This window comes from Vicugna pacos, chromosome 7 (assembly GCF_048564905.1).
Source record: "Vicugna pacos chromosome 7, VicPac4, whole genome shotgun sequence".
Classification (NCBI taxonomy): Eukaryota; Metazoa; Chordata; class Mammalia; order Artiodactyla; family Camelidae; genus Vicugna; species Vicugna pacos.
The window spans coordinates 11,363,946-11,391,106 of NC_132993.1; the positions used below are offsets into that span (position 1 = coordinate 11,363,946).

The 27,161-nt window shown below is 41.0% G+C and overlaps 1 protein-coding gene and 1 long non-coding RNA gene across 5 annotated transcripts; one reads left to right on the forward strand and one right to left on the reverse strand.

The window, feature by feature from the left end:
- Positions 1-44: 44 nt before the first annotated feature.
- Positions 45-10,519, forward strand: LOC140697526 (uncharacterized). The gene is made up of 3 exons (XR_012074661.1): positions 45-125; positions 6,935-7,077; positions 10,424-10,519. It is a non-coding gene; the product is annotated as an uncharacterized lncRNA (long non-coding RNA).
- WEE2 (WEE2 oocyte meiosis inhibiting kinase) lies at positions 4,337-26,052 on the reverse strand. 4 transcript variants are annotated; one of them, XM_072965393.1, is made up of 12 exons: positions 25,714-26,052; positions 20,898-21,094; positions 19,065-19,116; positions 17,064-17,236; positions 15,775-15,896; positions 10,600-10,746; positions 9,856-9,963; positions 9,642-9,727; positions 8,724-8,894; positions 6,927-7,069; positions 4,797-5,443; positions 4,337-4,491 (listed from the first exon to the last, which is right to left on the reverse strand). In XM_072965393.1, the coding sequence occupies exons 1-11, from the start codon at positions 26,050-26,052 to the stop codon at positions 5,287-5,289; spliced, it is 1,695 nt and encodes a 564-aa protein (XP_072821494.1). In that variant the 3' UTR covers positions 4,337-4,491; positions 4,797-5,286. The 4 variants fall into 4 exon arrangements, with proteins under 4 accessions (XP_072821494.1, XP_072821491.1, XP_072821493.1 ...); XM_072965390.1 differs by lacking the exon at positions 25,714-26,052 and adding an exon at positions 21,824-21,892; XM_072965392.1 differs by lacking the exon at positions 25,714-26,052 and adding an exon at positions 21,795-21,869.
- Positions 26,053-27,161: the final 1,109 nt, after the last annotated feature.

Sequence of the window (27,161 nt, forward strand, 5' to 3'; positions counted from 1 at the left end):
GAGCTTCCTTCCGGAGGGAGCGAGTGGGTTGACGCCGCCAAGCGGTGAGTTGACCTGATTTAAGTTTCTTACGAAATGAAGTTAGTGTTTGGAGAGGTTCCCAGCCCGGCCCTGGACGCGACGAGGTAGGCGAAACACAGGATAGCTCTGCCTCTGGGAAAAAACAGAAAGGTTCAGGTCTCCAAAAGCAAGAATTAAAAAACAAAACAAATTCACAGAAAAAGGGGTAGGGAAAGAGCTGAAAGCGCAAAATTTAAGAGTCATCAAAAAATTGGAAATCAAATATTTTAATGCAATATTTTTAAAAGTAAGTGTTAAGGCAAAAAAAAAAAAAACCCGTGAATAAAACATGAAAATTTTTATTAAATACAGTGTCTGAGCCAGATTGGATTGTGAGGCACCAGGAAAAACGTGCGCCACTATATACATGTTTTTATATATTTAAAAAATTTTCCCAGAACATTAAAGAAATATTGAATATTTGAAAATTATATATATTAAAACTCACATTGTTTTAAGTTTAAATTTCTTATACCAAAAACAGGATTATAATTTTACCTTCCTGGCTTTAATGGAAGTAAACTGATTGATGAGATTTTTAAATATTCCAAATATTTCCTGAGGAAGTGGCAATCTTAAATAATTTCCTGAGGAAGTGGCAATCAGCTTACTGATCTTGTCTTTATTTAGAATCTGATAATTTGTTCATTGGGGATTTTTTAAAATTAATTTTAATATTTTAAAAATATTGTATTAACAAACATATCATTAATCTTGATTACTGGGTTTCTTGGCATCTCTTAAATTTTGCCTCATTCACCCTAATCCTGACCCTGATTGGAGGAGGGGAATGGAGCCCCCACAGATTGCAGAATACAGGCCAGAAGGTGCCTCCCCAGGCTTCCCCATCACCTGGCCCTGGCACTGTCCAGCTTCTAGAAAAGGAAGGTACCCTCCAAATCATGCTAACAAGCAAATCTCCTCATCCAGACCCTACTTAAAGCCTTTCAATGCCGTATTCTTGCCCTAAAAGGAAAAAATACGAACTACTTAATGTGGTTTCCAACACACACCTTAACCCACTCTTAAAAGTGTGAGTTACTAGTTGGTAAATTTCTAGACACTTACCTCCACTTTACTTCCACCTTCAAGGTATTTAGTCCTGGAAACATACCATGTTATACTGCCTTCAGGCTTTGCACAAGTATTAATCATCCCATATTCCATCATGTTCCTATGTCATGATTTCCTCTGATGATTTCCCATTTAAAAATCCTACTTCCATTTGAGCTGTTGAGTAAAGTGAAAAACCAAATTCATCCTTTCCTTCAAAGCCAGGTGTCCCCCTTCTAAGCTTCTTGTTTGTTTTAGTGGTATCAAGGTTCTCCCAGATCTGACCTTTGGAATCATCTTTGAAACTTCTCCCTGGTCACCTACATCCATTCATCCATATCCAGTCACTTGGTCCTAAAAAGTTCTTTCTTCATTATGTCACAGATCTCTCCCTCTTTCTTTCCATCCACAAATACTTTGGGGTAAAGATTGTGGGGAAGATTGTCAGAAAAAAAAAAAAGCAGAAAACACCATGCAAATTAAACATAGACACACGTTGGACAAACTCTTATAACTTTATAAATGACATCTTGATGGAAAATCTGGGATAATCTGAATTCTCTCTCATACAGGAATTACCAATACACATTCTCCTTAGACTGTTGTCTGTAGAACATAGCAAGTGCAGTTTTGACAAAGAAAAGCATATTAAAACATATAAAATTTTAGAGGGAAGGGTATGGCTTGGTGGTAGAGCATGTGCTTAACATGCACAAGGTCCTGGGTTCAATCCCCAGTGCCTCCGTTAAATAAATAAACAAACAAACAAACAAACCTAATTACCCCCCCACCCAAAAAATAAAAATAAAAAATAATTATAAAATGTATAAAATTTTAAAATATACAGTGTCATGGAAGAACAGAGTTAAAGCATTTTCTTCTGCTGTCAGATAGATCCTCCTTCCCAACATGGACAGACACTTCAAGGTTGCTCTGCTCTCACTGTCCTCTCCCCATACTTAACAAATTTCTGTATTCAAGTCGTCCTTCCTTGTTCTCACATTTCACTTTCTTTAAATGTCCATGAAGGTGCCTCTGTCTCCCCACTGATTGTCAGCTCTTAGAGAACAGGGACCTTGTCGTGAATATCCAATTAGCAATAAGCTTTAAAACAAGAGCAGGCCTGTGAAGGGCCCAGGCCACAGGCCAGAACAAAGAAATAGAACCCAGAAGTATACTCAAATAGGCCTGAATTAGGGAATTAAAAAAAAAAAAAATCAAGGACCTGGAAGAGTAGCTGAAATGTATTTTTGTATTAAACATACCCCTTTCACGAGTCTACAGTTTGCATTTTGGTTAAGAAATTCTGAAACCTCTCCATCGTGGGTATATACCTGCACACACACTTTAACATTATCATAAACTTTCTGTAGTTCATCCATGGACCCAGAAAGGGCCTTTTCAATGCTGAGAAGTGGTGAAAGCACCATGGCTTTAATCAGCAACCACTGCCTTTGGCAATAGTGGAATAATTCAGGGCTTTCGTCCTCTGCAAAGCTCTCTGAGAAAGAGACATGGCCACAAAGTTATCTTTGTCCTTGCCTTTTTTTCCCCTCTAAATTAAAAAAGTCTCAGTTATAGGCATCAAGTGGTAGAGACAGGTTTGGCAGTGCTTTTATGCAGATAAGAAATGGACAGTTTTGACATTTTTTAGATATTTCAATCAAGTTCTCACTTTGCTTTTAAATCAGTTTTTCCTCAAGCCTCATAATAACTGTTGGAAAATTATGGTACTTGTTACCTAAGCTGATTACTAGCATCTATTTTACATTGATTGAGAAACAGCATTAGCAATACTCCGTAGTTACTCTAGTTACTCCATTGTTACTCTTCATTTTCTGTTAAATTAAAAAAAAATCAACCTGACAATTTTTATGCAATTTAGGATTGACATTATGGTTCATATATTTTTTAAAAAGCCTAATTGTTCAGGCTGAAATGTTGAGATTTATCTTTCAACGTTCATCTTTCTACAGCTTTAGGTAAATAGCTTCCATAAATTGGTAGATATGTTAGAGCTTAGTAAAGCACAGTAGTATTTCTTTATGACTTCTTTAACTCATGATTATCTATTGGCAGCTTAATGTCAGCGATCATGTTTAAGGTACATCTATAAAAATGCAACGTATTTATTTCCTAAAGTATGTAAATTTAACATCCTTAAGGTTATCAGCTCAATGATGTTCATATTCCATAGTTTGATATTTAATAGTTAGATCCTTGGTTATCTTGTGATCTCAGCTCAGAAACAGAACTTCATGACGGAGGATGGAGCTTCTTACCGAGGCAAGGGGATAAACTTGCAACTGAAATGGAATGGGTTAAATCCCGAGCCCAGTGAAGACTCAGCCCCTCTCACATTTAGTGTCTAAGCAGCTACCTGCACTTTTGGTGGCTTCCTGCTACCATGGAGCCCAGCAGAGAGAAATGGAGAGAAACCAATAGTCTGGCACCAGGTCCATTCAGGTGCCAGAGTAGGCTTCAAGGAACATGGTAGAAAAAGGGTCATAGACTCTAATAGGTGTCAATGCCTGAGAAGACAACTATAACCATCGAATTCTGGTCTATGCATTGCATACTCTTAATGATACACCTGTTTATAGATCACAAGAGGGGAGGGTGTATCTCAATGATAGAGTGCGTATGTAGCATGCACAAGGTCCTGGGTTCAATCCCCAGTACCTCCATATAAATAAATACCTAATTAGCCCCCGCAAAAATCAATCAATCAATCACAAAGTGTGCTGGACCCTGCTCTGTATTGCAAGGCACATGGCTTGTGATCGGAGGGGAGAGAGAGAAATCAATTTTAAAACCTGAATGAAGACAAGTTTTTTAAAATGCCAATAGGCAATACAGAGCACTACACACCACTTAATTGCATGGAAGAAATGGCTGCTCCAAAACAGAAGAATGATATGATGGTTTATTCAATTTTTTTAACTTTTAATTTGCTTTTAAAAATTAAGGGAAAAGAAGAAAATAAGGGAGCAAAAAAGCCTACCAGCCATTAAGAGGCTAACATTATGCATGTGACACAACTAGAAGTTCTCAAATGCTTTTGTGACCAGTGTTATTTTATATCATAGCCGTGTAGGTGGGCCTTAAAGCCAAGACCTGTTAGCCTGAAAATTCCCTCTCCTCTGTGCTCATGAAATGGTTTCCAACATAAATTTCTCATTCATTGTTAGTTACATATTTACAAAGAAGAGTGCCACTCATATTTGGCTTTGGACAAGATAAAAACCTTTATTTACAAACATTCTAATCCTTTAAAAAATATGTGCAGAGAAAATGATTTTGATAAAACATGATTTTTAAAAAGTCACAGGAAGCAAAGCCAACTTCTGATAAAAATCGAGGAGAAATTGGTGACCCCTGGAAAGTAAAAAACAGTCATTAACAGTTGCAAGAGGATCAAGGCAAATAGACTGAGGGAGAACAAACCGCATCAGATTTCCCTCAAACTCTCTACCCAGTGTTCTGGTTCCAAAAGTTAATAGGCAGCTCAGAAGTCTCAGGTTTTTTAGAGTCTTATTTCTACCCACCCTACATAATGCTGAAGTCATTTACTTAATAAATACAATGTCAGAGAAAGGGATTGTCTCCACTCAGGGAATACAGTAGGAAAACTACTTGCTCAAAGTGGCTGAGAATTCTTTGAGGAATAAAAATCATGTTACCTGGGATGCACTCGTGAAATCCAGGCCCATTTCTTATAAGCTGTTACCTCAACTCAAAGCAAAATCAAACTTGTTTCTATTCGCAGGGAGGGTCCCTGGGATCTTTGGTGGGTAGGCAGGCATCCTCTTAGTCCACAGCCTGCTCCGGGGGCTGCTTCCTTGTCTCCCTTCAGTCCAGAGGCCCGTGCTTTCCCGTTGTGCATCGACAGATGTGAGAAGTGAACCAACTGTTGACAGGTGGTGTCAGCAATATAACGAGAGAGAAGAGAAATGGCTGCCAATTATTGTACCTGGGACCACTGCCGCTAGGAAGCCTTAACAGCTGTAGGATCTTGGCTGTAAATGCAAAACTAGGAGTGGCTTTTGAGATCTTTGGGTACTCCAGTTGGTTAGTCTCTCCATTTATAAGAGGAAGATTGACAGGGTCAGTATGTACTTCAGGAATTCTGGAAATTCTAAGGTAAAAGGTGAGTTGCTGTGAAAGGAGATCTTATGGGGAAGACTGCCCCCAGGTGAAGCTTGAGGACTTGGCACTCTTTCCTCCCACCAGGCGCTTGCTGCTTCTCGATACTGTGGGGGTCGCAGAGGACCCAGGGACACTGTGGCCTTCCTTGGGGGACTGGGCCTGCTGGGCTTCCTTCAGTTCCCTGGCAGCAAGAGAGAGAAAACATAGGTTACTTGGCCTAAATTAGAGATGGTATTTATGATCCAAACTAACATAGATTTTTCTCTTTTTCAGTTATTTATAGAAATAAGCCTGAGCTATACACAGAATAGAATCTTAGCTCCTCTGATTATCTTAAAAAATGGCTGGCACACAGGTGCCACAGCACAGGGAAGGTTCAGTTTCCTGAACCCTACTGATTGTCTTTAAAATTTAAAAAAAAAATGATAAAGGAACAACTCAGCAGGCTCTATGTGAAAGCTACCAGGGTCCACAAAGCAAAGCCCATGGATCACATCTGACCTGCCACCTGTTTTTGTAAATATGGTCTTACTGGAACTCAGCCATTCCCAGTCATTTATATATTGTCTATGGCTGCTTTCCCATCACTGCAGCGGAGTTAGGTAATTGCAGCAAAGATCATATGATCCATGAAGGGTAAAATGTTTACTATCTGGGTCTTCATAGAAAAGTTTGCCAACTCCTGGTCCAGACAGTTTCGAGAAGGTGTCTCCCCCGTCTCTATGATGTGTGCTTACTGCTGGTGATGGCTGGTGGCATTCACAGAATGCCCACACCACACCTTAAGGAATACTTATATTCCTGTCTCAACATATATAAGTATTTGTATTTTATTTATTAGCAAAACTAGAGCCAAAAAATATTAAGTTGCTTGTTAGGCAAAATTACCTGACTAGATGCACAGAGTCTCCACAACTCATTGCCAAGAAATCACTGGAGGGACCTTTCAGGCTCACACCCTAAGCTGGACGTGCATCCAAGAAGAAGCTGGACTTCTAAGCTTATTTTAGGCAAGGACTATTTTTTCATCTCCTTTTGTATTTTCAAAAGTGCACAGTGTAAGTAGTAATTACTTTAATATGCCTTCAGAACCCTGCTCAAACATCACTGCCTGACCTTTATACCAAATCCACCCTGTCTAATTAATTCCCATTACGTTAAATGAAGGAATCCATTAGTAAATAAATGCACACATAAATACAAGCTTACTTGAGTAAGTAATAGGACTGTTTCCTTTGGCTTGGAAAAAGGCCTTTTTCTCTAAACCTGTGCCAAGACAAACTGTCTGCCTGCCCCCAATGTTTAATGGATTTCTAAGAGGTCCCTTCCCCCCTTAACCATGGTTATCTTCTATTGGGTGATCATCTACCAGTTACTTACATACCTGTTGTCACTAAGAATCCTGCTAAGTTTTCTTAACTAGTTTTATTTCCTTGAATGCACTTGCATTAACTGGAATTTTCTCTCTCAAGCAGTCTAGTCATAAAGCCTCCAGCCCCTGGTTACAAAGGGCCCAATGCTGCTAGCTCTTTGTGGGCAGAGGTATATGTTATAATGTTGGATTCCACTTGAATCCATAGAGAAGACACACCAGACCAGGCGTGTCACTCACTATGAGCAGTACACAGATAGATTCTTCCTCAATTCCAACACCCAACATCTACCTTTCCAGGGAGGCTGTCTTGAACTTTTCCAAGTTCAGCTGCTGCTGAAGCTCTTCCGTTTTCCCCAGGGAGGGGCAGAGAACTCGACTTTTGGCCAGAGCCGCTGCAGAAGGTCTCTCCTCCGGATCGGGGTGGATCATGTTCTGTTGAGGTAAGCCCAAAAGGGAGAAAAGAGAAGCTTCACTGTTGGAAAACATCTCCCCACCCAAGCCAACTCCAACCCCACTTCTGCTGGTGGATTTTGTGAAACTCTGCTTCTCCTTTGTGCAAAGGGAAGAAATAAATGAAAACTTAGCTCCACCTGGGATGGGAATATCACCCCTGTCTGGTAGCATCAGTCATCCATACCTTTGACCTGTCTTTCAGTATCATATTTTAGAGCTAGTTGAATGATTAACTAGTCTAATGCCTTCATTTTAAACAGGAAGAAACTGAGGCCCTAAGATAAAAAGTGGCTTGTCCAAGTTATTGACAGGATCCAGACCTACACCCCAGGTACCCAGCTCCTAGTTCAGCTCACTTTCCACCATAACTTCCTCATTTTTCACTTTACTTAAGGATATCCCACCAAGACAGTATTCCTACAGCATCTATCTTCAGGTAGAGGAGATCTGCAACCTAAAATGATAGGAATGCAGTTTTTAACAAATACCTAATTATGTATAGCAATTAGCAGTATCAAATAATGAAGAAGACACTGACCCTTCCATTTGGGGACCAATGTTCAGAGCCAGCCCCACTACTTACTATGTAGCCTTGACCAAGTCACTTAACTTTGCTGAAACTCAAGTTTCCTGGTATTTAGGATAGCAACATCTACCTCCTGGACTGAGGGGAGAATTAAATGAGTTAACATATACATATTACCTAGCACAGGGCCAGCACTGAGGTAGTCTGTAAATATCAACTAAATCTAAGAGCAGTTTACACACAGAAATAGGTGATTAGACTGTGAACAAAGGACCACTGTGATGAAGGGTCTGCCTTCTTTCAGGAAAGCAGAAGTGAGGAAGAAGTACAAGTGTGGAACTAAATTTGAAGTTTTCAGGTAAACAGTGAAACTCAAGTTTAATCTCCAAGAGAGGAGATATTTCTAAGGCTGTTTTAGGGATTCTAACCAGTCCTGTTCCTTAAGCCATGAAGTAAGTCTTGCATATACATTTTGTTTCTCTGGTATAATTCTAGGCTTCTCCGTAGTGTAGGCATTTTTGTACCTCTCTTTGTTTCAACATAATACCTTCATTTCCTTGTCCCTATGCATCTTAGGTTATTAAGTACAAGTAACACACAGATTCCTAAATTAACATTATGCCTTTCTTCCAGTAGCTGCAAATGACTGGTGGTATTGTCAGTTCTCCATCCATAGAGTAGCTTATATTTCCCCTATAATACTCAAAATTCAATTTTTTGAGCATTACCACCATTACCATTGATAATAGTTAAAACCCTGAAATAGGACATAAAGAATGGGTTTAATTTTGGAGTTAATCAGTTATCAAAAGTGAAATACAAGTCAAGGAACTGCTCTGAGTCTTGCTTTCTTCACAGGGTTGTTAGAAAGGATAAAGGAAAAAAAGTAACAGGATTTTTAAACTCTAACAACAGGATTTCATGATATCCTCAAGTTTCCTAGAGAAGCTTTAATCTGTCCTGTTTTTCTGGGCTCCCTGCTTATGAGTCTTTTTCCCTTCTGTCAGTGGCACTGCCAATCTCCCCATTTCCTTTTCTCCGCCTCTTGCCATTACACTTAAAGAAATAGTTATTTCCATCTTCTCTTCATCTCATAAGAGATACCACCTTGAGTAGATTGTGAAATTCTTCGGAGAGCTCCTGAGGCATGTCGGGAAGGTTACCCTCACGGATGTGATGCCACTCGGCGCCATTGGTGGGTAATGACTCTGCTCCCGCAGCCACTGCAATGGTCAATCCCAGGGCAAATATGTCTGCTTTGGGAAGGTGCTGATAATTCTTCAAAACAGAAGGCAGGAAGGCCAGTTAGTTGGCCAAATGAAGTGAGTCTAGACTAAAATACAGCTGGTAACAGAGGTTCATTTGAATGCGTATGAGTTTAAACAGACACGATGAGCAAGGTCCTGTCTGCTGTGGTGAGGGGTCTATTTCTAGAGAAGATGGGGGTCAGAGCATAAACCCACCCGATTTGCACTGCTGTGCCCTGAGATACCTGAGGCAGAATCTTAGCACCATTCTGCTCTGTCAGGCTTAAAGAGGCCTGATGCATAGATTGGCTGATCACACAAAGGAAAGGCTTCTTTTTTCCCTGACTATCACCCTATAGAAAGTTACATCCTTCCTTGGCCAGACTTCACCATCTTAGAAGGTGAGCAATAACTAAAGGTCATTTCAAGTGACCAGAGCTGGTGGTTCTGTCAAAAGGATAGTAGTATGATAAAGATGGGTTGGACCAACAAAGGCTTCCTTCTGACTAGGAAATCCATAAATTTAGGAATTCCAAGAAATACTGGAAACAGTAAAGGACCTTTACAAAAAACAATACAAATATTGATTAAGCCAGCTTTTCTCGTGCTTTTTTGGGTAAATTTCTCTCCTATCTTTGATTTCCATTCTGAATAGGAAAAAGGATAGTATAAATTTAAATTATAAATATATACATCTAATTTGTTGCACTGTCAACTTTCATTTCAGAATCAAAGGGTTAATGGATTATAAAATACCCTCCGTTTCCCTAATTTGTACCTCTTGCAAAATCTCGTTAGCCAGGAAGCGACTGTCTCCCTCCTCCACCTTGGGTGTGCTTATTGATGTCACATGCCCCAAGTCACCTGAAAAAAGAAAAGAAACAGAGGTCTTTAAAAGCATGTCTTTCTTTAAACTGGAATAAATGGAGCAGGGTTATCAGCATAAATTTAGAGCATAGTAGTATATCAGTCAGGTTACAGGACAGACTCACCAATTTTATACATCACATTGGCCGAGAGAAACCAGTCAGCTTCATTTTCTATCTCTTCTGGGACTACAGGAGAGTCGCTCTGCATCTTGTGACAAATGAAGATGTTGCCTGGGGAAAAAAATACAGAATTATCCTAAGTAATGATTCCTAAGTTTTTTCACCCCAGAGATTCTTTTCTGTAAATTATATTTCAGCCACCCTCCTTTCCTGTGTGCATTGTAACAAGACTACCAACGTTTCTTTTCTCCCATGAACTCTCTCACACTTCTCAACAGCTCAGTGATTGATAATATATATTTAAGTCAAACTTAACCCTCAAATATACCCCCCCCAAAAATAAGCCAAAACAAAATAGTAACAACATTTCCTTGTGCTTCACATTAATGAGTGCCAAAACCATTCATTTCTGTTCACTTTGATCAGTGCTGAGTTAGAAAGAATACAGCACTGGTTGTAAACAGTCAGGATGTAGCCAGTATGCTGTCACGTTGTCTCTGCAGTAAATTAAGTACTTGTTTTCATACTTTGGCTTCACCATCTGGAAGTTTTTTCTCTCTCTGTCCCCTAGGCTCAGGGAGGGGGAATGCTTAAAGCTGTTTGAAATTGGTGCAGAGAGGAATTGATGAAAGGGATTCTACCAGCAAACAGCATCTTTGACAGTTGACAGATACACGGGCACAGATTCTGACAACGATAGGGGAAGAACCAAATACGGCCAGAGGAGCAGAGGAGAGCTATACTGACTCGGTTTGATGTCCAGGTGCACCATGCCGGAGCTGTGGATGTACTTAAGCCCAAGGGAGATCTGCAGAAGGATGTCCTTGAGTTTTGGCTCTTGGAAATGATTACCAGACTTTGCGTTCTCAGATATCGCAGCCTGTAAGCTCCCACCTGGGAAACAACAACAGGGAGTAGCCCCCTAGAATGAGAGAAGAGCTATGAATCTTGTAGATGAAAGCATAGTAAATATACAGTGAATTCCTCATGAATGACCTCAGTCCAACAAGGCCACTTCAGTGTCAGTGCAGATCATAACATCTTCCCCGTCTATACCAGAGACATGTTGGAAAGCAGAATTACAGGGCCTTTAAGGAGGAAGAGAAAACATCATTTCCTAGGTCTATATGTGGTCCTATCGCCTTGAGTGTGCCCCAGCTAACATTTTTCAAGTTCTACCTAGTTATTAACCAGAAGGCCAGTCAGGCCTGGTCTTATAGCTACTGTGGTGTTGATGAACAATTCTGTGTCAGTGTCAAGGTAGTAATTATAGGCCATTAGTAATTTTAATGTAATTGATTCCAAGTTCAATCCATTAAAATATATATCATGAAATGAGAACACATAATGATTGCTGACCCAAAGAAAATATGAAAACCTCAGTACCTAACCCCTATTTGAGCCACAGAGTTTATACAACAAATACTTATCATCATTATCGATAAAAAGTTAAGGCCTGGGCTCATCTGACTGCCCGATCTTAGATGCCCCTGTCCTAAGGTATTGGAATGCTTTTGAACCTGTTATTTCATTAATTAGCACTTACTAGCAGCCTATTCTGTCAAACTATAGAGTCCTGGGTCTCCCTGTCAGTTATAAAGCCCTTAACTCTATCCTTCATGTAACAGAACAGTCGGATCTAATGATGGGATTTTCAAGGAAATCCAGATTTTAAAGTATCTTATGTAAAACAGAATTTAAATGTTGATCTTCCATGTTAAAATAAGTTCAGAAAGGAGAATTCATCCCCTTAATACAAAAAGGACTAAACTAAAGGGTTTTTTTTTCCCCCTGGGAAACTTCTTAGGAAAGAATTTATGTTTTATAGATGACTGGTTAGAAAAAAGAGTAAGTAAAGAAAGTGTGTTTGAGCTTGTTAAAAATGAAGTCACACTGAAACTTAAGTTTGCAGATGAGGTTATGAGGTGTGACAAGGAAAGAGGAGGCTGCATCAAGGCCCCCGTGTCCCCACTAGCCCGGGTGTCCCTTTAAGCCAGGGCCTGCAGCTCGCTGATCTTTACTTTCCCAAGGTCTGGCATGTAATAAGTACTTTCTCAACTGAATGGCTATCCTGGCAACAGAGGGAGAAGAAAGCCTGAGAAAGGTATGGAAAGGAAGAAGCATCCTGAGGTACTTAGGAGCCCTTCAGTATGTTCCTTTAGATTATAAGCAGAGGTATTTCTAATCCCCTAAAGGGCGACAGGTATTAGTAAGCAAAGCTAGACCAATGCTAACAGCACTTTTAATTACTTAGACTCTGTAGGTAATATTAAAGTTAGCCAAGTAACAACAGTAGAAGTCACTGAAAAGGACCCCTTTATACAACTGTATTAGAATATCCTTATTTTGCTAGAGGTAAAGCCAACTGTCCAAACACTCTTAGGAAGAGCATACTTAACTGTTCGTTACTAAGTCGTATTAACAAGGAAGTGTGTGTTTATAGACCCGGCAATACTGAATGAACTGTAAACTCCATCCCTTCTCATCTCACCCAGCTGCACTGGAGCCTTCGCTCCATCACCCAGGGTACCACCTGCAGACGGCTCCTGTCATTGCCAGCACGGTGCTTTAGGAGGAAGGCCTGCTCCCGGGCAGCTCTCCTCAAACCATCTTGGTGAGATACACTGCTGGATTCCTTCCTTTAGACTAAAGAAAAGGTACTTGCCCCACTTAGCAGGAGGAAAAAAAACTTAAGAAAAATATGTCTATGTTTTCCTGTCTCCTCATGAGGACCGACAGATACTAGAACAAATAAATAGTAGAGGTCTTCTGACAATAAAATACAAAAACAACACCAACAATTCAACAGGGTCTTTTGTTCATGTATTTGTCTTCTCACAATCTGGATTTTATGTTGCTACCAACAACAGAAGCCTATTTTTCTGCTAGTGAAGTTGCACTTATTTTGTGGAAAAATATAACCAGCATCATGGTGTTCCAGAGGATACCGGCTTCTGGATGTCCCATCATTTAAACAAATGTGAGAACCACATTCTAGGGGAATCTGCTCCATAAAACCTCAGTGGCAAAGATGTCACAAGGAAATCCTGCCTTTAGGGAGAGATTAATCACCCAATCCTGAATCAGTTAGAATCCCGGTTGTGGCAGACTCAACCTACTACTGGAAAACCTTCAGATTTCTGAGGCTGACCCAGAGGTGACTGTAGGGAACCTTGGCTAGGGAGGTGGAGGAGGAGGGAACTCTTGATTGGCTGAGGGCTCAGGAGGGACAGGAAGGGAAATCAGATGACTGCCAGTCTCTAAGAGTTATCATCTAAGTTATCTAAGTCATCTGACTTACAATCAGAGTTAAAACTATCACTGTACATGTTCCAGCCTGACTGCTTTGAGAGGCTGGAGGCTGAGGGGTAAGGGTAGGTGTGGAGAAACAGGGCATAAGGATGAAGAGGTGAGAAAGAGCAGAGGGAGGGGACGCAGAGGGCAGGGAGTAGAAGGAATGAGGCACTGGCCGCTCTGTTATCTTACAGATACGTCGGGCTTATTATTCTTAGAGCCACCAGGCAAAGTCTCAACGTGGATTATCCGTAACTACAAAGTATGAGGGCGTGCTTTATTTTCCGTGATCAGTTCACATTTGAAAGGTTGAATGTATGTGAATCAGATTTTGATAAATCACTGTTACATTTTAATTGGCAAAATATCAAGTGAAATTAGTGGACCACCGTGATGAACAGACAATGATTCCCCATCATCTATCACATCTAGTCCAGAATCCTCTGCCTGGCTTTCAAGGCCCACTCTCGTCTTCGCACACTTTACCTCGCTGACCCTATTTCTTCTGAATCATCTCAGTTCTGTTAGTCTGCTTACCACCTGCTAGGCCAGACCCATCCCCAATACCATGCTTTTACCCTGCACGCTATCCCCCCATCTATATAAAACAACTAGATCGCCCCCTCTTCTTCCCTAAACTCTCGTAATTCTTCCGTAAGTTCTCATTCAAGTCTTACCTGCTTTATGAGATTTCCTTGGGCTGCGCTAATAGCAAGTAGTGCCGAGTTCTTACTGTGTAATGAGAATTGACACTGTGCTAGCATTTGGCACAGATTGTTCCTAACTCTCCAACCACTCCCTTAAGTAAATATTACTGTCTCTTTACTCAGTGAGATTAGGTGACATCCCAGTGATCCTACAACCAGTATGTGACAGAGCTGGGCTTGAACCCAGGCGTGCCTGTCTTAGAAGCCCAGGCCCTTCCCACCACTGTGCTGCCTCTTGCTCACATACATCCTCTCTGAATGCTTTTTAATCCGTAGTTGGAGCATCTGGCTTTGCATCAGATTGTCCCTTGTGTGTTCATTGTAACAGAGCCAATGGAATAAAGCTCACTCTGCAGTATTTCTCACCCTAGAGCTTAATAGTGTTGAGCCTATAGAAGGTATTCAAATGTTGGAAAGAATTAGATGATTTGTAATAGATCACTTCGTCTCATTCCTTATGAAAATTTGAAACTTTTACATTGCCCCAATTAAAATTTATATAGCCCACAGGTAAATATTAATGTTTTGCTTTTTTAATTTTTTAATTTGATATAATCCTTGTTAGTAGCTGAATGTCATGGAAATAAAACCAATCTTCTTTATAGAGAGAGGGAAGAAAAAAAAAGAAAAGGGAGTCTCAGATTATGATAAAAGGAAATTAAGAAGAGAAGATAAAGTCTCAACCTCTCAATCACCAAGTAGAAGGAAAGGGTCCATTTTTTTTTATCCCAAAGAAACTATAGAAGATTGGGGTAAGCTTATTAAAGAAAAAAACTCACAAGGTTCACAGGTAAGGCTATCAGAAAATCAGCCTACAAGGAAACAATAAGGGAGATGCCAAATCGTTACTTTGTAGGACATGTTTCTATGTTTTCTGTGTTTCTAGCACTTCATAATGTTATTACCTTACCTACTTGTAAAATTAATAGTACATACAATGAGGAAGCTTTGCCACTGATTGCGGTTCTCAAAAGCCAGACTGGACGTACATACTCAGGGCTCTCTGGTGGCTACTAAACTGACCCAAAGACTGACTGTTCTATTGCAGAAACTCAGGGTGGGCGTCTTTGTTGGGGTGAGGGGCAGAAGGAATGCCATTATCCAGTATCACCATGGACAAATATGGAAGCATCCTAAAATGATGGTAAGTTTCTATTCAATTAGGTAGCACTTTTCTACTTTACCACTGAACATTTTGATGAAAAATATTTCTAAGGATAACAATATATAACGATTGTTGTGTCACCCCTTAATCATAGATTAGAAGCATTAATCATGTATTAGAAATATGTTAATCCAACGGACCACTCTTTATGATTCAAGTAGCCCAGAAAAAGGTTTTGCTAGTTATGTACAGTCCTGAAGGACCTATAAGAATATATCTGAGGTCACTAAGTTTCAGTCTCAGCACCACACCTCATGCCCTTACTCTGGTGAGAACAGTCAAAACTCAAAGGTAAGAAGCAGCAAGAAGCATGAACAATCCTCAAATGCAAGAATCCACTTGAAAATTAATCAAAAGTTGGCTATATAAGTTTACCACCACCTCCCCCAAAATGGTAGGGACTATGGCTTACATCTTTTAGAATACCTAGTCAATGGTAAAAGAATCTTTACCATTCAAACCACTAGGGGAAAAGTTATCTAAGTATTAATCAAAGTGTGAAGGAAATGAGAGCTTCTCTGTATCAGCTACACATGACCTTTGAAGAAAATATGTAATACCATAAACCTAAAATTCCTTTTCAACTCAGTTTATTTTCTCTAGCTCTCTGCTTCCAAGCAAAACAAAGAGTACAGACCTTTAGGTATGACTCTGCTACACTTGGCATAAACTACAAGACAGAGGCAAAGATTTTTTTTTTCCTGAAGACTTAAAAAGTTCATCTCCCTCTCTGTAGATACTAGCCCACACACTTACCATTGCAGTATTCATTCTGAATGATCATGTGGTCATCTTCTGCCCACGCAGAGTAGTAACGTACCACGTGGGGGTGATGCCCAAGCACCGCGTGCGCATACACTTCGTGCAAAGCCAAATTCCTAAGAGACAGGAAAGCATTGAGGAAGATGAGGCAGGGTAACATACATACAAGTGCTTTCTCAGAGACAAGATGTGAGGCATTAATAACAATGGCAGAATGTTTATCGCGTGCTCATTGCTTGCTTACTATCTTCTCTCATTTAACTTTGTAACTCCTCAGTATGATGAGGTGGCAAGGATGAAGGGTTTAGAAAGTGCAGTGACTGGCCCAAAGTCAAGCTGGTGATAGTAGACCTAAGACCAGAACCTTGGTCATCGTGGACCACAGTCCGTGGTTTTTGGATTGAACATGGCATGTGGAAAGAGAGTCTTTGTGAAAACTACCTCGGCAGCTTTGGTTCTTATTTTCACTGATTACGATCTAAAAATCTTGATGGGCTTGACAAAAGAACTACCATAGGCTCGACTGTGTATATCCTGATGGGCCCCCTACCTTCCCTGTGAAGGCTACATGGTCGTTAGTCAGTACTAAACTTGGTCAATAGGACGTACTCACAGGAACAGTCTTGGGAAGAGACAGTCATAGAACAGGAAACCCAACACCAAAAAGGCAAAATATAGTCCTTGATCAATTTCAGTATAAAAATGAAGCATTCCGAAGTCGAATTTCAGATTCAGCATTGTAGTGTTATGTCCCCAGAATTCATAAAAAGCATTGGCCAAATCTGAAAATATTTGTTTTCCTTGTGAAAAGGAAGAACTTTTGAACAATTAGTTCTAGGAATGAAATTTAAATTTGTTCCGTTTTCCTAGCTTGTAGTCTTTGAAACTTGGCAATTGAATTCACTGTTGATACAAAGTAGAGATTACCAATGAGTTAACTTCCTACTTGGCAATATTTCTGGTGAACTAAACAGGCACCAGAAGATCATCCCATAAATCTATTCATTTAAAAAAAGCAGTAAGACCAGTAGTTAAAGCCACAAGAACTGCAAAAAACAAACAAACCCACAACACGATTCCAAATGCTCATGGTATATTTCAGGAAATAGCTTATCTCTGATTTGGACAATTCAGAAGGGTTATGAGTGTGAGCCAACATACACTGAGGGGAGGTGATTTCATAAAAAGTAGCAAGTGGTGTGTTTTTAGTGGCATCAGTGCTGTTTTTCAAAATATTTTGACAGACCCAAGTGGTACTTCTAGTACATTTCAAAGATACTCACTCATCTGATAATCCTGCAAAAGGTTTCGTGGAGCGTTTTATTGCATAAACACATCCATCCAGCCTCTTTATGCACTTGTAGACTGTGCCAAATTCCCCAACCCCAATTTTTTCTACCTCCAAGAATTCTTTTTCATAGCGGGAAGCCATGTTGGTTTCTCGAAGAACACATCTCTGAAATATTTGAATGAAAAGTTAAAAAAATTCTTCCTAACATATGTTGAGCAATAAAATTAAGGCATATTATATTCCTAAATTTCTCTAAGTTTTCAAAAAGACTTTTGAGGCAAATCCACTGGATTCTGTCTGTCTCAGTATTCATGGTAGCAAGACCCCCCAACCCCGAGTTTCTGACTACCTTTTCTGTGCTTTCTATAACCTTCCATACAAATCTGTACTCTTCTTTCCTATGTGTTCCTAGAAATGACATATCTATTCACAGCCAGCGCTACTGTCCTCTGCTAAAGGGGTGGGTGAGCTCCTGGGGAGGATGTTTAAAAAAAGAGAGAGACAGAACATCTAGCTTTGACTCTCATCTACTTGTCTCACAGTCTGGCTGCTACTGTTTTTTTTATCAAGTTGAATAAACATACTATGTTCAGCTTGCTTTCCCCAGAAGCAAGTCCGGAGAGCAAAACTGTCAAATTCTTGTATCAGAATGTATGCTCCCACTCCCCCTACTGGCCAACTAGCAACATCACTCGTTGCTCTGCTAGTAAATAACTCAAGCAAATCACTGACCTCCTTTATCAGTTTTTTCATTTGTAAGATGCGGATCATAGCAACTATGCCTCAGGGTCCTTTCAGATATTACATGAGAATTATATACATTACAAATACATATATTATCAGTAAATGGTAGCTGTAATAACAAAAATCACCGTAGATTTATATGAGTCTCAAGCCAACCTGATTTGTCTCTGAAATCTTCTGTTCCTAATGTCCCCATTAGCAAGAATTTTTTTCATCTAAGGGTTTAAAAAGTCTTAACTCTTGCTAGCTCTTCATTTTCAACAGCCAATTCCAATCAGTCTTCATCAACAAGATCTATAATTTGCCTTGCTCTTCTCCAGTCTCAAGATCTGTTTCTTTCACATCTGGATTTGCTACAGCTAACAGCCCTGTCTCCATCTCCTCTAACAGTGAGATTATTTTTGAAAAAATAATGCTGTAGGATCAGACAAACCTAATTATTTCCCATGAGGAATCCACACTTCTGATCAGAGGCCTGAAGGTTCGGGTGGGGCATCCTCGTCTCAGACACCACGTGAGCCAGCTCACCATACACATTGCTCCCCCTCCCCCCCACCCCTCCCCGGTGTGCACCGAATACTGTAATGTCATGAAAACATGCCTATGTCCAAACATCTTCATGGCAACTTAATATCCCACTGACTTTATAGTTTACTTGGCTGTTCTTCTATTATTGGATATTGACTACTCCCCCCCCTTTTTTTTTCCTAGTACAGTTAAGACTGCAACACACATCTCTGGTGGTACTGTTTACAGCTTTATTTTCTTAGTTCAGATGATAAATGAGGGATCCTCGGTCAAAGATTGTGACCATTGTAAAAATCAATAGACACTGGCACATTTAAGAGCTAAAATTTTACATATTAACCACTGGCTTTATGCCAGATTTCTCACTTTGGGTTTTTTTTTTTAATTTTTGGACCTTAAATATCTTGATTTTCCCTTCACTGAGAAGTACCCCAGGAGTACAGAATTTTCCCCCAGATCAAAGATAGAAGCAGTAGCTTTTAATTTAAGAATACTCCAAGGAGATGATTCAGCAATACGCATATTAGACACTGTCTGTAAAGTACCAACTAGCTAAGAATGTAGACCCTGATGAGAGTCCAGGTGAATTCATCTGCAAGCATGTTTACTACAAGTGTGCTGGAGGCTGTGGGGGAGGGAAGGGGGGAGAAGGGAGGGAGGGAGGGAAGGACCAGGATGAAATGACTATGTAATGACAGCTGAGCCAAAGAACTGTGCTCACCTTGGCAGGCAGCCCTTGTTCTACCTTGCCTTCTTCTGGACCAGCTTCCTCACTTGAAAAAAGAAAAGTGGTATCAATGTATGATTAGCACTTATCGAGCCTGAACTAGCCAGGTTTGGGGGCTGTACAAGTAAATAATTCCTTCCCCTCTTCAATTTATATTTGGGGACAAGGATCAGCAGAGATGTTCAATATAAGAACTCAGGACAGAATAAAAACAAGGTCCAAGGGATACCATAGCCAGCATCCAATTAATTATTTCAAGAGTAAAAGCCTTTCCCAAAAGAGAGGATATGTAAGCCAAGATTCCAAGAATGGGTAGGAACCAGCTAAGGGAAAAGAACAGGTTTCAGGCAAATAGAACAACATATGCTGAAACATGGAGGCAAGAGAGCGTACAGAACATATGTGAAAACATCAGGGCTCTCACCGCCACCCCGAAACCCGCATCCCCCAGAGCCTGGCCCGGCTTAGGTTTAGAGGCAGACTGTATGCATAGCAGAATGTGCTCTAATCCTGGAGAAGGTGTTTTTAATTACATCTCAACAAACCGAAGTCTCGGACAGGCATCCTCTTTGGCATGAGAGGTTGCACTCTGGATCTTTAAGGCAAGATTTCAGTTTCTAGATCAGCCAGCCAGACTTTTCTTCTGGAGAAAGAAGTAGCAAATGGAGGCTGCTACACTCATGCAAATAAATTGATGCAAGATACTTGTGGCTGAAATTCAATACTATGTTCTAATACATTATAAAAGAACAACAACACAGCAAATGAGAAGGGAAAAATACCCTCTCAGAATCAGGAAGTGGTTTTACAAAAGTGTCTTCGCTTTCATGGCCAGGAATTCGTATCAGCAGTCTTTCCCTGCTAGCTTCAGTGAGAAGTGAAGCCATTAATTCTGATGGTTTTCAGAGAATCCTAAAAAGCTAAAACCAGTGGAATACTCAGTAACAAAAGTAGACCAGTGTCCTTGTGCTGAAGTCCTGTTTACATAAGATCCAGGAAGTAATATTGAGAAAACCCACTCTAGCCACAAGGCTGATCAATACATAGTCATTGATTCCAAAAGAAACAACTTAACCACATTAAGTGTTCCACAGACACTTAGATTATTAGCTGAGCATGTATTTACTAAATGCATATGAGCATACATGACTGGCCCATTTTAGAGGCACTTCTATAAAAAAAAAAAAAGCCGCATTGAAGATACAGTACAGAAACATCTGAGTAATCGGCACAGCCCTTTTTTTTTTTTGGCACACCCCTTATTTAGGCAATTTCTGCCATTTAGTGGCCTCTGTGGACGAGTGTGGTTGGTTGTACATTTTTTAGCACCTCTGAAAGCAATACTCTTTTTCTCTTCAGCCAACCTTCCATCACCTGCAGAGAAGTTCAAATCCTTACTCTGTTGCGCTCATCACCAGTCATACAACTAGACTCAAAATAGCAAAATACCCCCCCCCAAAAAAGCAATATACTCTCTGAAGTGTGAACTACACCTTCCCCAACTGCTAGCCTTGTATTACCCAGAGGGGCCCCCTTGAATGCAATTCCATAGCCCGTTCAACTTCTTAATTAAAGTCAGATCTGCTGCTTCCTCTGCCCTGTTCCTTCATAGAGAAGGCATTTTACATATACTTCAAAGTGAAAAGATGTTGGGGTCTCTGTGACAGAGCAGGTTAAAGTCAACACTGCCGTTCAGGAAGGAGGGAATATATCAACATGATGTCAGTTTCCTTCAAAGAGAGTTCTTGTTCCTGATCTTCAACTCTCTCCCTTCCACTTGACCATTGTAAGACTAGTTCTCAAAAACCATAGCCACAGTACACTTACACATCGCCTCGGGCTTTCCTCTTGCCATTGGATTTAAGGAATTGTTTTCTGTAGGACTCCGGGGTGAAGGGATTAATGTTGACCAGAGCCAGTGAGGTCATCTCATCCGTGAAGGGACCAGGTGTGAGCCTCAAATGCTTAGAGCTTCGGGAGGGGAGCTTCCCTGTTGAAGAAATCACCGGCTGGCTCACCTGGCCCTGAATGAGGATGACAAAAGGCAAATCAGGATGGAGTTAGCTTAAAAAAAAAAATGTTCTGTATTAGTTAGCTAGTTAATATTTGAGCCAAAGAACGCTATTGCTGAAAGGGCCCTTCGAGGTTATCAGGTTCAGTGCAAACTAGCTGCGTCGTAAGTGGTCCTCCTAGGAAAAATACAGATTTTTAGTCTACCTCTAGATATTTTAATTCAGGAATCTGTACTTTTGTTAAGCTCCACCCCCTTCCCCTGGTCAATTCTAGTACCTAGCCAGCTATGAAACCACCAATTCTAGTCCTACCTCTAAACTTCTTAAAGACAACATTTAAGCTTAGAAAAATTAAAAAGATCTGGTCCTTTTGTTCTCAGAATGTCTACTTTAATTTCCCCTCAGTTATTTACCCAAGTACTTGCTTGATGCCTAGTAAGTGGCAGGTGCTGGGCTAGATGCTGAAGATGGCAGAAGTGAATTCAGCTCTTAAGGAATACACAGTCCATTAGTTAGCAGTTCATTGACGTTTCAGAAATAAACTTTGTAAGGGAAAGATTTCATAGACTATCTAAACATGGAGGAAGTTTCCAATTCCACTCAAAATGTAGCACCAGCTGAGAAGAGCTCCACGAAGTGGGGTAAAAAGACTTAAAAGTAGTACTCTAAGCCCTTAAGATGCAAAGCTTTGCAGTAGCTGAAACTTACATACCAATAAATAGGAAAGTGTGCAGGACTTACCACTCCACGTGGGGTACAGTAAGAGAACATAGGCCTGAAACCTAACCAGAACTAAATCAAATGACAGAGGGGAGAAATCAGAGACAAAGAATTCCGATGAGACAGCAGAATGCTATTATGACCTAAGTGTCGGAGGCCAGAGGAACAGCTGTGTTATAGATTTTCAAGAGTCGTAGACACAGAAGCCGTGATGTAACCTCATTGTATAGTCATTGTCCTGTGAGGCTCTTTCTAAAAGAATTCTGCTGTTTTGATCATCTCTGCCCACGATGTCTGAGTGCAGAAGCTAGATTACAACATGATTCACTACATAAAAATGTAATTAAAGAATGTGAAGCTACAAAGAACTTACTATACTCACTAAATGATAGAAACAGAAATGAAGCTATACAGTGCACATAGTAACCTAACATTTTCTTAAGTGAAGAAAAATATGTCACTGACACAGTTGAGAATTTTGACAAGGGTTTTACATATGTCTCAGAGTTCAAAGGGTAAATGGCCTTGGGGCTGTCATCGGACAAAATCATCCGTGACACACAATTTTCCCATAAGTTTATTGTAAGGGTTGAGTACCTTAAACTCAATGTAAGTATATCATTAAGGGTTGAACTCAAAAAAAGTAAAACTATACTACATAATATTTCTCAGTTGTCAATGTGATTCAGTAAATGTATTTAGAATTATAGTAAAGTATTTTCTGAAGCAGTTTTTTTGTGATGCTGATTATCATATGGAAAGTGAAATGCATCTGTCACATATGAAACAGTGGGGCAGCCCCACCTGGTTCCAACTGCCATAGTTCAAGGACAACAAAGATGGCCTAGTAAATTTTCAGGTAAGAGGAAGGAAAAGTATTCCTATCAGGACAAACAATATCAGAATTACCAATCTGTAAATAAGAAGACTGATCGATTTTGTGAGCTCCACTTACAATATAATGACAGATATTATATTGATACGGATTTTATTGCCAGAATGATAGAATTATAAGCAATCTTTTTGAAATCTATAAGAACATAGTTTGCAACAAGATTTATGAAAGAAAGTTCTGCCTGGAAGTAAAACAGATTGACAGTTGCTGGAAAGATGACCAGATTGAGAATATAAATGTGTTCCAGAGAGGGTGGCTAATTCTCTAAGTCACTGCTCTATCATAGATGATTAACAGAAAGATAGAAAATTTGGGGAATAGCTCCTTGACTTCCGAAGATGATGAGAGGAGAAGGTGGCAACCTCTCACAACATCATAGGGACTGGGAAAGACTGGCCCAGTTGGTACAATTAGTCCCGTGATGCTTGAATCCCCTGCTACAATATTCCTACCTAGTGGTCAGCAACTAGCGTTCAATGACTTAGCCACGGGTGCCTTAGTGCCCTCTAAGGAAGCTCTTCTATCTCTAGATAATCCTGCTAGGAGATCCCTATGATGACTTAGAGCCATTTCACATCATTTCTGGTCCTATCCTTTGGGTGAGGCTGAACTAAACTAGTCCTCCTTTCCTCTGCATCCTTGTCTCTAGCATAACATCATCAATTATCATGGCCCTGGTCTCTCTCCTTTGACCCTGATCCAAACTACATTATTCATAAAATGTGTACCTTCCCAGTTTTATTTCCAGTTACCCTCCCAAGCTCTGTTCTCTTTCTCTCCCTCAAATTTTGGCATTTCCAGGATTCCTACCTTGGACCGCTTCTCTTCTCACTCTGGCTCTCAGGCTACAGGAGCTTATACATGTACTTCAACAACTTCGTAAATGCTGGTTGTATCCAAATACAGATCTCCAACTTTGGTTGTTTTCCTCACTGAAGGACCATTTCTCCAATGATCTACACCACATCTCTTTCTCCAAACCTGTACCACCTCTAATGTCACCTACCTTGACTCAAGGTACCATCTACTCAGACAAGCAGGAAGCCTCATAGCACGCTAGATCCTGCCTCTTCCCTGAACCCATCCATCAAGTCAGTTACCAACTCCTAAACATCTCTCACCTTGTCACTGCCCACCATTCGTTCAGGCCCTTCTCTCTTCTCAGCAGATCTGTGAGAACTACTGCCCTGCCTCCATGACCTCTCCCACTCCATTCCATCTCTCACATGAAGGTCATGATTTTTCAAAAATGACTCTGATCAAAATGATTTAATGATTCTGTCCACACTTTCAGGACAAAAGCTCAATCGAGCTCTTGCCTCCCTACTTTGGCCTCACTACCTGCACTCTCTTACAGACAGACCCCCACCACTCCGAATAACATAAGTGTGGCATGATCCTTCCCCTCCATAACTTGGTAGGTGCTTTTCCCTTGACCTTGAGTTCTCATTCCTTTCTTCTTTGCCTGGCAAACTCCAATTCATCCTATAAGACTGACTCTCAAACATTACTTTCTTTAGAAAGTCTTCTCAGATATCTTAAGACTCATTTCCCAATTATTTCTCATCATGCTCTACCACTCCTCTAGCATAGCTGATTGGAACTTTATTGTTGTTTATCTTTATTCATTTTGTAGGTGCTCTCTGCAGGAGTAAATGATTTGTCAGCAGAACTTCTGCTAGCATATCAAGCTGTCAGGTTTGAAATGGGTGGATGAAATATACATGCCACGCCATGTTTTCTTGCCTATGTACTCTTGCTCAGAACCACATTCTCTGAGCCCATGTGCCCCCTTATTTCCATATATTAAAACTATACCAACTTTCATTGCCCTTCAGATGCTTCCTTCACCATCATTTCTTTCCTGATCACCCCACTGAGAAGCAGTCCACCCTGAGAACTCTGGCCATCTTGAAGCACTTATCACATAGTGTCCATAGGCACATCTCCTCTCCCAGAGACTGCTTTGTGCTCTCAAAAAATAAATGAATCATTGATTGCTTACTAGGACCATTGAAAAACACACAGATGGCCACATGAACATATTAAAAAGTAGTTTGTCTGTAATTCAGACAAGAAGCTTAATATTTCCTGTAGATGTGGTGCCCATACTCAGCAGGTCCAAAAGAGACCTGCTGACAGTGCCTGGGCTGCAATCAGAAGCACAGATGTTATTGTGATGATCTGAAGTACCTCAAGCTGAGCCAGCAGAAAGCAGAGCTGATTCCAGTTCTGAGATTCACACATCACAGCACTGGTCTATCAGAGGTAACCCTGCCCCAACCCTGACTTTCATAACATGAATGATATAGTAGGAAAGCAATCACAGCAAGACCACAGGAATATGCTTACTTGGGCCCTTTGCCTGTTGGCCATCCTTGGCTTATAAAGTAGAGTCAACAAATTACCTCTTCGCTCACATGTAAGGAAAGAGATTGTGCCTCACTAGACCAAGGACAGGAGAGGACTTCCTCCTGGAAAGAGCAGCAGCAAAGAGAGAAATATGTTCAAACAGTGAATGTGAACAGTCTTATATTCAGAAATACTAGTAAATAATAACATAAAAATAGAACCAGTTGGCGTAATGGAAAGAACAAGAGACTAAGCCTAAAAGATCATGTTTCTAGTCCTTTCTCCACCATTGGCTGAGGGACATGCCAGTTTCTCTCCCAAGACCTTGGTTTTCTCCTAGGTAGAGCACACAGGTTGGACTGTAGGTCTCACTATGTCTTCCAGTACAAATATTCTTTAACTGGGGGCTTTTACCCCACCCAAAATGTATCTGGGGCCCACACCAATGGTTTTGAGGAAACAGTTGGCAAGACCTTTAATTCTGATTTCTAGTAACCTTAAACTCATCTTCATTTTCACCAATAAGCAGATCATTGAAGCTATGTTCATCCCATGAAACAAATCTCTCCTCCACACAAAAGGCCTGCGTCCTCGTTCTCCGTCACTGAACTGGAGGAACACAGGCCTCGGAGACCTGCTCCCTCTTCCCCGACAGGGTACTTACTTTGGGAGTGAAGGGACTCTCGCAGGGTGGCGGCTTGCTCTTGTCTGGCGGGGCTGGTGTCTCAGGACGTGTGCGGGAATGTGACACTGGCGTCCTCAACCCCTGATCTGGACTCTCGTGTTTTTCCCGAGGTGTGTTGAGGTCACATACGTGACTACCGGGGGTCCGGGGAGGTGTCACCTTTGCATCTGAATCCTGAACTTGAGGCCTCTCTGGGGTTTGGCTCTGGGCCCCCTCGCTCTCCTGTGCTTCCTTCTGCCCTTGGTTCTCATGCTGTTCTTCACAACAGGAAAAGTTTAATTTCTGCTTTGGTTCTTGGTTATCACCGTTATCCCCCATCTCAGCCAGAGAGTTTTACAACACAGGCAAGAAGGCCTGTCGGAAGGGAACAGGGGAGAGCAGCCGACGTCAGGAGGAGAAGAGCAGGTAAGCAGGCAATGTCAGCCTGGCTTTTCTCCTGCCAGCTAGCAGCTAGGTGGAGACACACCCTGGTTTTCTCACTTAAGTAGCGCATATCCGGAAGATCCCAGCTTTCTCTTATTTCCATTCCGATTAAAGAAAGCTCCAGTAACTCTTGGGCCATTAAATCCAATTTATGTATAGAACTCTTCTGGATGTCCTGCAGTCTCCCTGAACCCACGTGCTACAAACTACTAGTGAGACAGCTGGACTCATTAATTTAGTGTGGCTTTAAAAATACACATTAGCCACGCTGGGAACAGGCTCATTATTGGAGAGAAATTTTTTTCACCCTTTTACACCTACCACTCAGAAACCTCGCCCTCTCCTCGCCTCCACTTCCCACCCCCTCAGCCAGTGGCTAGCAGCGGTCATTGGAATTCAGCATCACCTGCGTATCGTAATGATCCTTCAAGAGCACCGGACACGTCTTGGCTGCAGTGCATCGCCCTAATGGAGACACACCTGAGACCTTCACCAGGCACGCTTTTCCTAATTCAGGCACCCTCCGCCCACCCCCAGGTATTAGCAGTTAAAGCTTTTCGGGAATGGGATACAGTTTTACGCTGAAAAGAAGAAAGGTAGAAAGATCAGCAACACAAGGAAGTGATATGTATCACTTGAAAATGGCAATTACTTTGGCCCCAAATGCCTTATTTTGTGAAATACGTTTCTCTTACTGTTTAGATCTATTTCACATACATTTTCCAGTTTCTCAGTTCCCTGTGGGAAGGTTTAAAAACTACTCTTTAAATTAAAAAAAAAAAAGCCATCAATACCACTTTGTAGGAGAAACCACATGAGAGGCGATCCATGGAAAAGGAAAATGATGTACCCAAGCCCCTCGTGCCCTCAGGGGCGACTCTGGAGGCACCGGATGTGACGAACTATCTACAGAACAAACGTGGCCCTAAAGCCAGAGAGGCGCTGAGGGTGAGTTTGCTCCTGACAAGCGACCTGAGTTTCCCTCTCTTGCTAGTCTGGTTGCC